This window comes from Pygocentrus nattereri, chromosome 3 (genome assembly GCF_015220715.1).
Source record: "Pygocentrus nattereri isolate fPygNat1 chromosome 3, fPygNat1.pri, whole genome shotgun sequence".
In the NCBI taxonomy this organism is placed as follows: Eukaryota; Metazoa; Chordata; class Actinopteri; order Characiformes; family Serrasalmidae; genus Pygocentrus; species Pygocentrus nattereri.
Genome location: NC_051213.1, coordinates 30,110,574 through 30,122,702, shown reverse-complemented (window position 1 = coordinate 30,122,702; position 12,129 = coordinate 30,110,574). Strand labels below are relative to the sequence as shown.

Here is a 12,129-nt window from a genome sequence, read left to right as displayed (position 1 = left end):
GCTCAAAATAGTTCTGGACTGTAAGCAGAATTTACCTAAGATGGCCACCACCACGTCCCCTCGCAGTATCTCAATGGATCCACGGGAGATGAAGTAGAGGGCTGTGAGCACGTCACCTGCATGGACCAGAGTGTCGCCTGGTGGAGCGTGGGTGGTCTTGAATTTCATGGCCAGGGCACGCAGACAGCCTTTGGTGCAGCCTTTAAAAGCTTTGCAGTTCTGGAGGAGTGTGCGGTTGAGGTGCAGACAGATATCTGCCTGCAGACACTCAGGGAAACCTTTTAGCACCTGAGGAGAGAGAGAGAGAGAGAGAGACTGCACTTGAACACAGAGGGACAACAACGGACACTGCTTTTTAGTAAATTTGTTAAAGCTGCACCCACTGGCCATTTTTAAGTCATTGACCTACAACAAGGTAGCTGTCTAATAAAGAGAGTGTAGGCAGTGTTAAACCTCAGCAACTACCTTGGTCTTAAGGTGGTTGCTTTTCATTGATGGCTGTGGCGAGGGGGTGGGGATGGTAAATTGTGCAGCAACAGTCAGAAACTGTAAACCTAAAAAGTGCATTGATATGGCAGACACTACTGACAGAGTGGCTAGTGAGTGCAGGTACAAGATGGGAGAACCTAATTAAGTGGAAAATAACGGAAACGTGTGTTTAGAAAGTGTTCTTTTGTACACATACTGCTTTACTACTGATGGCTTGATAAAGGTCAGGTGAGAGTCCTCTTCAGCAACCTACACCTCATTCTCAGATGATCAGTCAAAATCGGTCACGCTATCCTTTTCTTGTCTAATGTCTCCCTTCTCATCTAGCCCCCCTTCATCACAAAGTGTCTCTCTCCTTTTCTGGACATTAGCTTTTGCCATATTTCCTCATCACTTGCTAATGAGACACTGAATGAGGTGGGTGGAGTAGAGGGCCCAATTTCACCCAGAGCCATTCCAGTCATTAGAGTGTTCGCTTTCCAATACAAAACGCTCCACTGGTCCTTCACCACAACATAATGAGGAATATAATGAGTGAAGGTAACGGAGTGGAGCGGACACTGGATTTACCATTTGTTTTCCCTCTCCTTATGACTGTTATTAAACTGCTCCATTTGGCAGAGAAATAGCAAATAACACAGTCTTTGAAAGAAATCCAGATCTTTTTTCTTTAACGCATGGGCTTTTGACTGCTGTATAAAGCAGTTTTCTGCCAAAAAAGAAAACCCAGAGCACAAGCTATGAATATAAAGGAAAGTAATTCTAAGGTGAATTATTCATGTGATGGCTCTGAATTCTTCAACTTGAAAATGAATGTAAAAACCAAGATGCTGTTACATTAGCATGTATTTTGTCAATGTCCTAACAAAACCTTGTACCTCTAACATGGGAACTTTAGAAGAGAAGGAAAAAAAGTTTAATAAACATTAATGTAAGAAACAATAATATAACAAGAGTTCTACTGGTCCATTCATCATGAAATGTGCACATGATGTAAAAGACAGGGCTGCTGCCATTTTCAAATTGTGCCAAATAAATTTAAACAATGCAGTTAAAAGATTTTGATTTGATAGTAAGAATTCATCTGCTTATCTTGCAGAACCAAAGGCTTAACAATACACATCTGTGAGTGACTTACAGCGTTCATGTCGATGCCGTTGGTGTAGGACCATGCGTGCTGGAAGTACTCCTCCAGTCTCTGTCTGAGCGGGTTGGGGATTTGATGGAAGCGAATGAACTCCCTCACGCGGAGCATCTGTGTGTGGTATCGAGCTGTACCTGAGTACAGCCTCTGGATAATTGCTGACACATTCCCAAAGATGCTAGCATACATGAGGGCTGAAAAGAGAGATATAATGACCGTTAAGATCTTCTCACTGTATAGCTGAGCATATCACAATCATTTCATTTCAATAACTTAAGAGACAATTCAAAGTTTTTAGTGATGTACCGGTTCCAATATACTGGATCAGTATAGAAACTGACACTGACCTCATTAAATTGATGTTGTCTAGACATGACTGATCCACATTTGATACTGTTTCTTAGTCACAGTTGTTATTAAAGTGTAATTGTATTGCATCATACAGTAACTTACTTTGTCATAAACCTAATTTATTTCTTGTCTTTTATAGTTAAAATGCGATGTGTAGTTACTGAAGTCAAGGGTATTAATAAGGAGTTTATTGCAGTAACAATAACAATTGCAGTAACAGACTCTACTCTTCTGGGAAGACTTTACACTAGATGTTGGAACACTGCTGTGAGGCTTTGACTGCATTCAGCCACAAGGGCATTAGTGAAGTCAGGTATTGAGGTTGCATGATCAGTTCTGAGTCACAAAAGGCACTCCAAAAGCACTGGCAGGTGGTCTATGACTCCAGGGAACCCAGTTCCACTGCTCCAAGGCCCAGTGCTGGGGTCCTTTATACTCATCTAGTAGAAGCCTGGCATTGTGCATGGTAAGCTTAGGCTGATGTGCAGCTGCTCTGGAGTGTCTCATTCTACTACAATACCTTTCTGTGATCGCAGTCTTTCCCTGAACACAGATTTAAAAATGGCCTGAGTTTCTGAGTTCAGGTATTTGGAGAGAAAAAGTGTGATCAGTGTGTTCCTAATTTCTGTATGTCAAATGCAAATATATTGAGTAAACCTAATGGACCAGGAGGCTTGTTATTTAAATTAGGTGCTTTAGCTAAAGTGGGTTTCAACAGGGACACTGAAAATCTAAGTAAGCAAGCCTCTCTCATAATGAATGCAGCACTTCACTTGTCAAATCATGTCCAAGTGTGAAAGTCTAAATAGCAGTCATGTTTTTAAGCCAAGAGATGAAAATCCTGTGCCTGAGGGAAAAGGGTACTGTGCAGTGCTAAATATATTTCAAATACTAAGTGTACATCTAAAGCCATGTAACCCTTAGTAATCTAGTTATTGCTGTCTTTTTGATATACAATTTGTAACCGAATAAAGACATAATTAATTACATAGCTATTACACAATGAAATGTATTTATATCAATATTTATATGTTTCTCCCTTGCACAAAAAATTTACATGAAAATGCAATAATAAAGCAATAAAGCATCACAGCAGCTACTTAAAAAGTGGTCAAATGATGATGCTCTCTTGGTGCTGCAATGTTAGGAGAACCCACTACCAGTCAATACAAACATATTGATCTTTTTAAAGAAAAAAATATCCTATAATAAGCAACATAAGCTAAACCTCTGTGATAATCAAATAATCTTTTCAGAATTTCAGACAGCTGGGAGTTAAACAATCTTCAGTTTTGGCATTATAATAGTTTAATCACATATTCCTCCCTTTGGGGCATCTTACATATTGGACTGACTGCGTTAGGTTTAGGAGATCAAGCTGATTCCATTCTCATCCTGAACTTAAGCCCTCTCATTACAGTTGAACAGCATCTGAACAGCATCGACAGCAGGTGTCCTGAGGTACTCTATGGCGGAAATTGCACTGCTGCAATGCAGGTGTGATAAATGTGGGAGTTAGCAGTAAGAGGATATTAGATTGCTTTGTTATTTATTAATTTTTTCTATCAAATCTGACCAAAATGAACTAATAAATGTATTCATGAACAGGAACAAGAGGACGCCCCATAGGCCCATTACAAAAATGAGCAATTACAAAAATGAGCATTCTTGCAAATGACTGACTTGTATGTCATTTACTCTCCTACTGTGAGATACTATAATAATGATGCAGATGTCCTTGGTAAACAGCATGGCAATGGAGTGTGCACTTTAAACAGACTGCACGCTACAAAATAAAAACAAATAAGTAAACAAGTATGGGCTCTTTTTTGTGTACAGAAATGCAAAGAACAAATAAGAAACTTAGTCTGTGTGACCAAACAAGGCAAAGTCTAGGGAATTGCGATATATTCATGGATTATGTAAGAACGTTCACTTGCTGTGACGTGTGTACCAGAATGGGTAATCAGAAGAGTTGGGACAATTCCCAGTGGGCCAGTTACCATGGGTTAGCATCAGGCCCAGATCATCCAATGAGTTTTATAGGTATGTACCCAGGGGTCTGAGCCTCTAGGGAGCCCTGCGAGCAATTATGGGAAACTCTAAACAGCTGTTTTCACTACATGTGGGAAATTTACTATAGCAACACAGCAAACAAAATGTACTAAAACTGTATCCTAACAGCTAGCAATGCGAGCGACAACAGCAAAACCCCATTATTGACGGACGCCCAATTTCTGTGTTTGATGCTCCACGTCACTCTTCAATTCCACCTTAAAATGCATGAGAAGAAACTCTGCCAAGAATTGGAGATGAGAGGGATTTCCACCACTTTTCCAGTAAACAATCTAGAATTGACACAGCCAGAATGCTGGAAGTTAGAGGTGAAAACCATATCATTTGGTGCTAGATGACATTCACAGTCTATGAAAGAATAGTACTAAACTGTCACTGTGGTGGTAGCCCTCATGTCACTGTGGTGGTACCTGTAACGGCATGGAGCGATGAGGAGGCAGACGCATGTGCGGAGAAAAGCAAGATTTTTTGGGGGCAAATCCAAAATCAGGGTCGAGACGGTCTAGGGTCAGAGAGCCAACGCGAAGAGCAGGGGGGGCAGCCATAACGAAACACAACACTGAATTCCAAACAGCACAAACAATACATACAATACACTTCAAACAGTACATCTAACATCTCCGACCAATAACCAACAGCAGCAACAACAAAGACCAGCGAAAACAAGGGGCAAACAAATAGCTTAAGTAGCACAAGGGATACAAGGGATCACAAGACACAGGTGAAAAATAGGTAGAAACAATTGGGGTGGAGTCAGAAAACAAGTGGCCAGACTGGGAAGGAATCAAAACAAAAAAGCACATGGACATGACTGGAAGGTAAACAGACGCACATGGAAGACTGGGAGGGGCCAATTGTGACAGTACCCTCAAGGGTATGTCTTCAGTACCTTTACTTAAGGAACATGATTATATCATATTCAATTACAATTATATTTTTTAAGTTGTACTGATTTCACCTACCCTGTCTTGTCTCAAGGCTTTTGGCCAGATTGTTCTGTTTTAAAATATTAGGTTATGAACAGGTACACATATGTACATTTACACAGAAAAATTATTTAAGATGCACAGTTGGACCTTAAAACCATCGTTGTACCTTTGAGAGTACATTTACACTGTATGTACCTTGATGAATGAAAATATACCTGCACAGTACCTTTTTTTCTGACAGTGTAGGGTAGGTGAGTAAAGATACTCAGAATAACTGAGCTGCCCACTTGCACGGCAGTAAAATGCTTTTTTAACTATGTAATTTAGACTACTGATGGTAAATGTGGGGAATAAAATGTAACCTGTTACAAACTCTATTAAATACAAGCACAGGGTTTGTGGTTTGTTTACATTTTGACTTCTCACAAATTTGACGTTTCTTGCGTACACAGCCTGCAAGCCTTGCAATGCAATGCAATGTAATACTAAATTTGAATGCCGGTTTGCTGTTAGGACACAGTGTAATTTTGTCCCATACTCTCTTCACCTTTCCTAAATGTCCGTTGGTTTTTCTCTTCTAATCAATGCTTAGTAACTGTTATGCTATCTTTCATTATCTCATTCAAGCTTTCAAGTTTTTAGCATTGAGCTAGCATCCCTGTGAATGTACCTTGCATATGAAGCTCCCGTTATTCAAGGGATGTGCCTGACTGATCTGTAAAAGTGAGATCTGAAACTTCGACAGAGTAGAAGATGCCTATTTCAAAAGCCCAACATAAAATGTCAACCATCTAATGTAAACAGTTGATTTGTCCTTGCTGGCAATGATATGCATCATCAGAGGTAAGATATAAATGGAAACAAACATACATTTCTATGACCACCACAGCAGTATGCTTTAGCTAGGCTGCTTGACAGTTCCAGTTTTAAGTCCGCTGCCTTTTTCTGTCTTTATGCACATTTCAGCTATCTAATTGTAATTTATATCATCTTTACTGGGTTAATTTTTGTTTTTCAGAAGAACACATGTATGCTTTATAGCAGGGGTGCCACACTCAACCACTAAAAGGGCCATAGTCAAAAATGTCCCAGTGATGGGGCCAAAGAATGCCTATGTTTTTATTTCATTTTTAAAAAAACATTTTGCTACAACCTGAACTGGCTGTTATTTATTTAAAATACACCAAAATATCATCAGCAAAATATAGGCACTTGCGGAAGACCTTGAAATGCTGCTTAATCCTTCTTTAACTTGCTATGATATGAAACAAAATCACTGACCACCCAAAAAAAGTAACCAGGTAGGGGTCCGCCAAACATTTGTGCCCAGGTGTCTATAACTTAAAGATCCAGGCCTGGTTTACATATATAAACCAACAAATATAAACATAAGAATTTATACACAATTAATTTGTCTGCTACTTTCAACAGTACTTATTAAATGAAGCTGTTTTCATATGTGAATCCTATGATCATTTGAAATAAGTGGCAAGGAGCCAAAACAAACCAAGGTGGCGTCGAAAAGACAAGAAAAAAGCACCTGAGGAGGATGCGGTAAATGCTCTGAAAGCTGGTTATATCTGAGTGGGTGTGCATTGAAATGTGCTGACAGGAACTTAGTTAGTATTAAATTAATTGGTTTGAAAGTTAATTGCTCTAACAGTTATGATTACAATAAACAATATACTTCATTTAAGATTTCTCCAGTTCTACAGTTTTCATTTTATCAGTAGCTGGCCAGGTTGCTTATGTTTTTATAGAAAATAAATGTAATGAAACATGGTCACTGTGGCCAAAATGTATGTTCCTGCCTGCTGTGTCTAAAGTATTTGAGTTCATGTCAGTGATACTTACATCCAATAAGCATGACGCAGATGGAAAAAATCTTCTCCGAGTTGGTGTTGGGGGAGACGTTGCCGAATCCCACACTGGTCAAGCTGCTGAAGGTGAAATAGAGGGCTGTCACATACTTGTCCTTGATGGTGGGCCCTGAGCCAGGGGCTGAGATATTGTATGGTTTCCCAAGCTGATCCCCCAGCGTGTGGAGCCAACCGATAGCACGACTGCGTTCTACATTGCCAATGGCATACCAAATGCAGGCTAGCCAATGGGCGATGAGGGCGAAGGTGCACATGAGGAGGAAGAGCACAGCAGCGCCATATTCCGAATAGCGATCCAGCTTCCTCGCCACTCGCACCAGGCGCAGGAGGCGTGCCGTCTTGAGGAGGCCAATCAGAGTGGTTGTCTTGAAAGAGGAGAAGACAGAGAAATCCAAACTGAATAAAAATACTCATAAGTAGATCTAAGGAACCCAGTTTATGTACTCAGTCGACAAACAACTATGAAATTGATTGAGGCCTTCATAGACTGAGGTAAAGGCAGTGTTGTGGATAAAAAAGTAGACTAGTTTATAATTCCAGGTCGTAATTTACATATTCAGAGGAACATTTTGGACAAAACTGACAATGTACTCACTACTACATCTGTTTCAAACACTGCCTCCTACAGTGGTGCCGCATGAGTCTCTAGCGTGCTCTAAATAGTTCCTAGTCTGAACACTAGAAAAAGGCATCTTCTGATGATGTATTTTGAAGGTGGCAGAGAAAAATACAGGGGCTTTGGAGTGGATACTTATGGGTGGGCTGTTTGAAATGTGTTCTTTTTTTATGCTAATGTACAAAGAAGCCATGCAGGTAGTGTTACTACTGAATATCACATCTGTATTTATTAGCCGCTACATAAGTGCTTGCCAGCTGTTTTAATTTCCTTATTGCCATGAGAGCATTTCCAGTGGTACTATGATATGATTAGCATTTAAACATTCCAATGGTTATTTGAGTTCTATATACAAACATTACCTTTACTAAAGAACCTATGAAGAACACCCTTTTTAATGGTGTAGTTTAAGGCAGGACTTCCTTGAAGTGCACAAGTAAGGAACTAAGCATATTGTTAACATTTCCAGCTTTTGCTTAACTCAGCCAATGCAGCCCATCAACTGTTCCTGTAATTGGCACTGAAAATTAAGATGCACCATATCATTAAAACCGAGGCTCTTAAGCTCTCACAGCTTGCTCTGATCCAACTGTAATTTCTGATTCTATTATTATGATTAAAGCCCAATCTCTATGCTACTTTTCAGACTTTGGAAGCTGTTGTAGTCACGTAGTCTTGTTTTCCCCAGATTTCAGCACTGTCATTATGTGTTAGGAGTTGATTTTGATCTACGCTTTCATTCACAGTACATGTGTTTCACTGATTTGAAGTCTAGGTAGTTCAGCATTTAACACAATTTATTTCTAAGCTCAATGGACTTCTCCCATCAGGGTTTAGGTAGAGCTGCTAGTCTTCAATTTGTTATACACCTGCTGTTACAATGGTCCACTTTTCTTCATAATAATCTAAAAAGCTACTAACACACTGGTGTTCATATCACTGCCTGTTATGTTCAGACATACTGTAAGCAAGAGACTAGAAATAAGTGAATTAAATCACTTCAGGAAGAAGATGTTGAGAGAGAAAGAATGAAGAAGAAAGAGTAGAGGAATAGAGAGCTTTGCCCTGTGTGGCTGGGGTGTGTTCGGTGATATACTAGGAGTCATAAATATTCTCTCTTCCTGAGCTGCCAGAGAGCTGCGTTCATTCCTTGCGATTACACTCATGTCACGAAGGCCACTACATCAATAAAACAAATAAATATCAAAGTGATTAGACTTCTGGCATGCAGCCTAGTTTCACCCCTCAGGGCATGAATGAGTGGAGTGTTGGAGTTTAAATTCCTCCCTCACAGCTGACTAGACTATTTAAGCACAAAGATAAAAAAGATCTTACATTATTGGTTCTACTGTTTCCAGTCATACTCAAAACAGGCTCCTTTTCTGTACAGGACATGGTTTTATTGATAATTATATTTTTTGCACCTGCTTATGATAAACAAACAATTGTGTCTTTAAAAAATTAATGCGACAAGAACAAGCCAGTTTGGACCATTTCTACTGGTCCAGCCATCATGTAATTTTGACACAATATAAAAGGTTACTCTGTAATTCAATTTATGTGAAAAAGGAAAAAATGACAAAAATTTCACTTTTTTTGTGCAAACTAGCGATATAAAAGAATTGAAATTCCTTCTATTGATGTAAAGTGAGAAAACATGCCAAAATGTGTTATAAAGTGAAATAAAATCTAGAATTTCCCCCTAACTTCAGCCAAGTCAGTCAAGACACAGAGCCACAAGGCTAATGTAGCTAACAAGCAGGAGTGAAAAAGAGAACTTAAAAACCCTTCATAAGTACCGTAAGTTCTAATTTTGCTTAAGAAATGCCCTGATTTCTCTTATAGCTCTTTATTAACGTGAGGCAAGTGATTGGTCTGTGTACAGCATGCATGTGACAGCAAAACTTCATACTACACCCTAAGTCTGATCAGATTAGTAAGCTTTAAAAACCAAACAACATTCTTGTTCCAGGGGAACCTGTGTTACACTAGATTTCCCATATCACAGTCACATATGGCCATTTATCTCCCGTATTTTAATTGGTAAGACCACAGGCTATGGGTTGACACCAGTTAACTAAAGTACCTAGCAGACAGGCACTTGTAATGAAATAAACACAACATTAAGTTTAATAAATAGATACTTATATACATACACATTAAAGTAAGAAGAAAATAGTAACAGTGCCTATTTAGCTATGATCAGCTAGCTAGACAGCTGCTTCAAAGAAGCTCAAATTAGCAGCACCATGCAAACTGAAGCCTGGATTTTGTCTGCACCTTTGTCTAGTTTTATAGGCAACATTCTTACAGAGTCAGACACCACAGGCGCTATGCACAGTGCTAACTGGTGGGTTTTAAGCTTCACTTGTAAGCTTCATTAACCTCATACCAGCAATGCTTAAATAAAGAAGGAAACTTTGACACCAAACTTTGGCTGGTCAGGTACATTGGGGTAAGATGAATATTGTCTACATCTTTCTTTTTTTATCACTTTAAAGCAGCAGCAATATCCCAAGATTCACCTGGCCTCAGCACTCACCTCCTCGCCATTGCGGTAGATGAGTAAGTCAAAAGGGATAGCAGCCACCATGTCAATGAGGAACCAGCCTTTGAAATAGTGCACAGCAATGCGCAACGGGTGGCTCACCACCTCATCGTTGGCATTGACGTAGGTGGTGCGGAAGTTGATGAGGATGTCGATGATGAACATGATGTCCACGATGAGATCAACCACACTGAGCGGGCTGCAGTAACCACAGCCTGACATTGAGCTCTCCTCCACGTCGTTCAGTAGGAATGCGGCTGAGTAGGGTGTGAGGATGGCCGTGTAGATGACCAGCAGCAGGATCAACCAGTCCCACACAGCTTTGAAAGGGCTGTAGTGCAGCACAGTCCATTTGTGGATGCGGGGGGCCTGAAGCTTATATTCAGGGAGGACATCAGCGCCTAACGACAACACCTGGACAGAGAAAGAAGAAAAGAGTGTTACTTTTGAGATCACAGGGGTTTCTAAAGCAAAGCAGCCAACATCATTCAAAATAATTTTAGTTGTCTTGGAAAGCCGTCTATTAAGAAGTGAAGAAGTTGGCCTTGGGTCCTCGCGTGGGGAACCCACAAAGACTGTCAGCTGGTAATTTCCTTCATAAAATCAGCCTCCTCAGTAAAATCACACAGATTTAATTATGTAAATTACCACAACACATAATGTGCATTTTGCACCTTTATTTTGTTGTGTGCCTAATGTCAGTTTGTTACTTTACATTTGAGAATACAGGCATTTATAAGGAAGCTCTCAATGGCCTGGTGCTCAACATCATTCCAAAGTAATTACATCTGTCTTGGCCATCCACTTATATTAGTTGTTAGTAATGCCTTCCAAAGATGTTTTCAAGGGGTGATTTCATTCATAAAACAGCATCCCAACAGCAAAATTCTAGAATATTGTGGGTCTTAACATATCACATCAAATCCCATCAAGGGTTCAACAACATGTTTTCATAAGTGGTATCAAAAGTAACATTTTGTAACATGCAAATGTGATAAATTATTAATACCATTAAGTTTTTTTAACATTGTTAATGCACTTTCATACTTACAAGCAGGTCAGCTGCTTGTGCACTGTATGTTGCTGTGACTCCATGACTATAGTATTCTTATTCAAATACAGCTGTTAAATAGCAAATTTAATAGCAAGACACAGAGGCTCTCTTGTTTAAACCAAAATGATTTCCAGCTACTACACTGCCATGAATTTGTTTATCTTAAGTAAGCAAAGGGCACCACTACTGTCAGAAATGCCAGTAATATCAATAACGTTAGCACTGGAGGACACTTTTGGGAGACTTTGCTAGACAGTGATTGGGAGATACCTAACTAACTAGCAAGAGGAAAGTGGAAAGCTCCAGATCCCCTCAGGGGCCTCCAGTATAACAAGAACCCATGAACTGTACTAACAAGAGCAAGAGCAGAGGAATTGGAAGTAACCAAAAACACTATATTTCCATGTAAGTTAATGTAAAGAAATTGTATTCCAAGCAATTTTGTTTTTTATTGGTCCATTCATCATGTAAAGGGCAGCTACTGTGTTCGAATGACGTAAAATGACGTGTGAAGCATGCAGCCTCTCTTGTTCTCACTTGACGTCAGTGATGAAAATTCACTATTTGCCCTATGGAAATCATGTAATTTTCATGTCGAAGTTCAGGTGAGCCCTGGATTCCATTATGTAATAACATCATGTTACATCTTTTGTCCACTCAAATGAATGGAATGTAGCAATATAACTGCAAAATAGTATGGAATATATCGCTGTTGTCAGAAGAAAACTCATATCTCCAAAACTGTAACTTTACAGAAGAAGCAAAAAAACAACTTTACTTTATATAATCTATTTGCTGGCACTTACAACAGCATTTAAAGAGATGAAGAGAAGAGCAGGACTGTACTTTTAAGATCAATTTTGATGTTGGAAGGTCTCCAAGGCAAGGTGCCCAACACGATTCCAACATAATTAAAAGTGTCAGGGAAATCTACATCTACATCCATCTACATTAGTCTTTAAAGGAACTACACACATGATCTTAAAAGATTTCTTACTTAAAGTTTTTAAGTGCAAATTTCCTTAATAGTTCTCCTGATACC

The 12,129-nt window shown here is 39.4% G+C and overlaps 1 protein-coding gene across 1 annotated transcript in view; it reads right to left on the bottom strand.

The window, feature by feature from the left end:
- Positions 1 to 12,129, bottom strand: part of kcnh2b (potassium voltage-gated channel, subfamily H (eag-related), member 2b) — a 302,801-nt gene that overhangs the window by 15,160 nt on the left and 275,512 nt on the right. Inside the window, exons 6-9 of the mRNA XM_017712338.2 lie at positions 10,028 to 10,447; positions 6,844 to 7,234; positions 1,628 to 1,827; positions 36 to 288 (exon numbers count right to left, since the gene is read on the bottom strand). Of these exons, the coding sequence (XP_017567827.2) occupies positions 36 to 288; positions 1,628 to 1,827; positions 6,844 to 7,234; positions 10,028 to 10,447 (1,264 nt within the window). The remainder of the gene's footprint in view (positions 1 to 35; positions 289 to 1,627; positions 1,828 to 6,843; positions 7,235 to 10,027; positions 10,448 to 12,129) is intronic.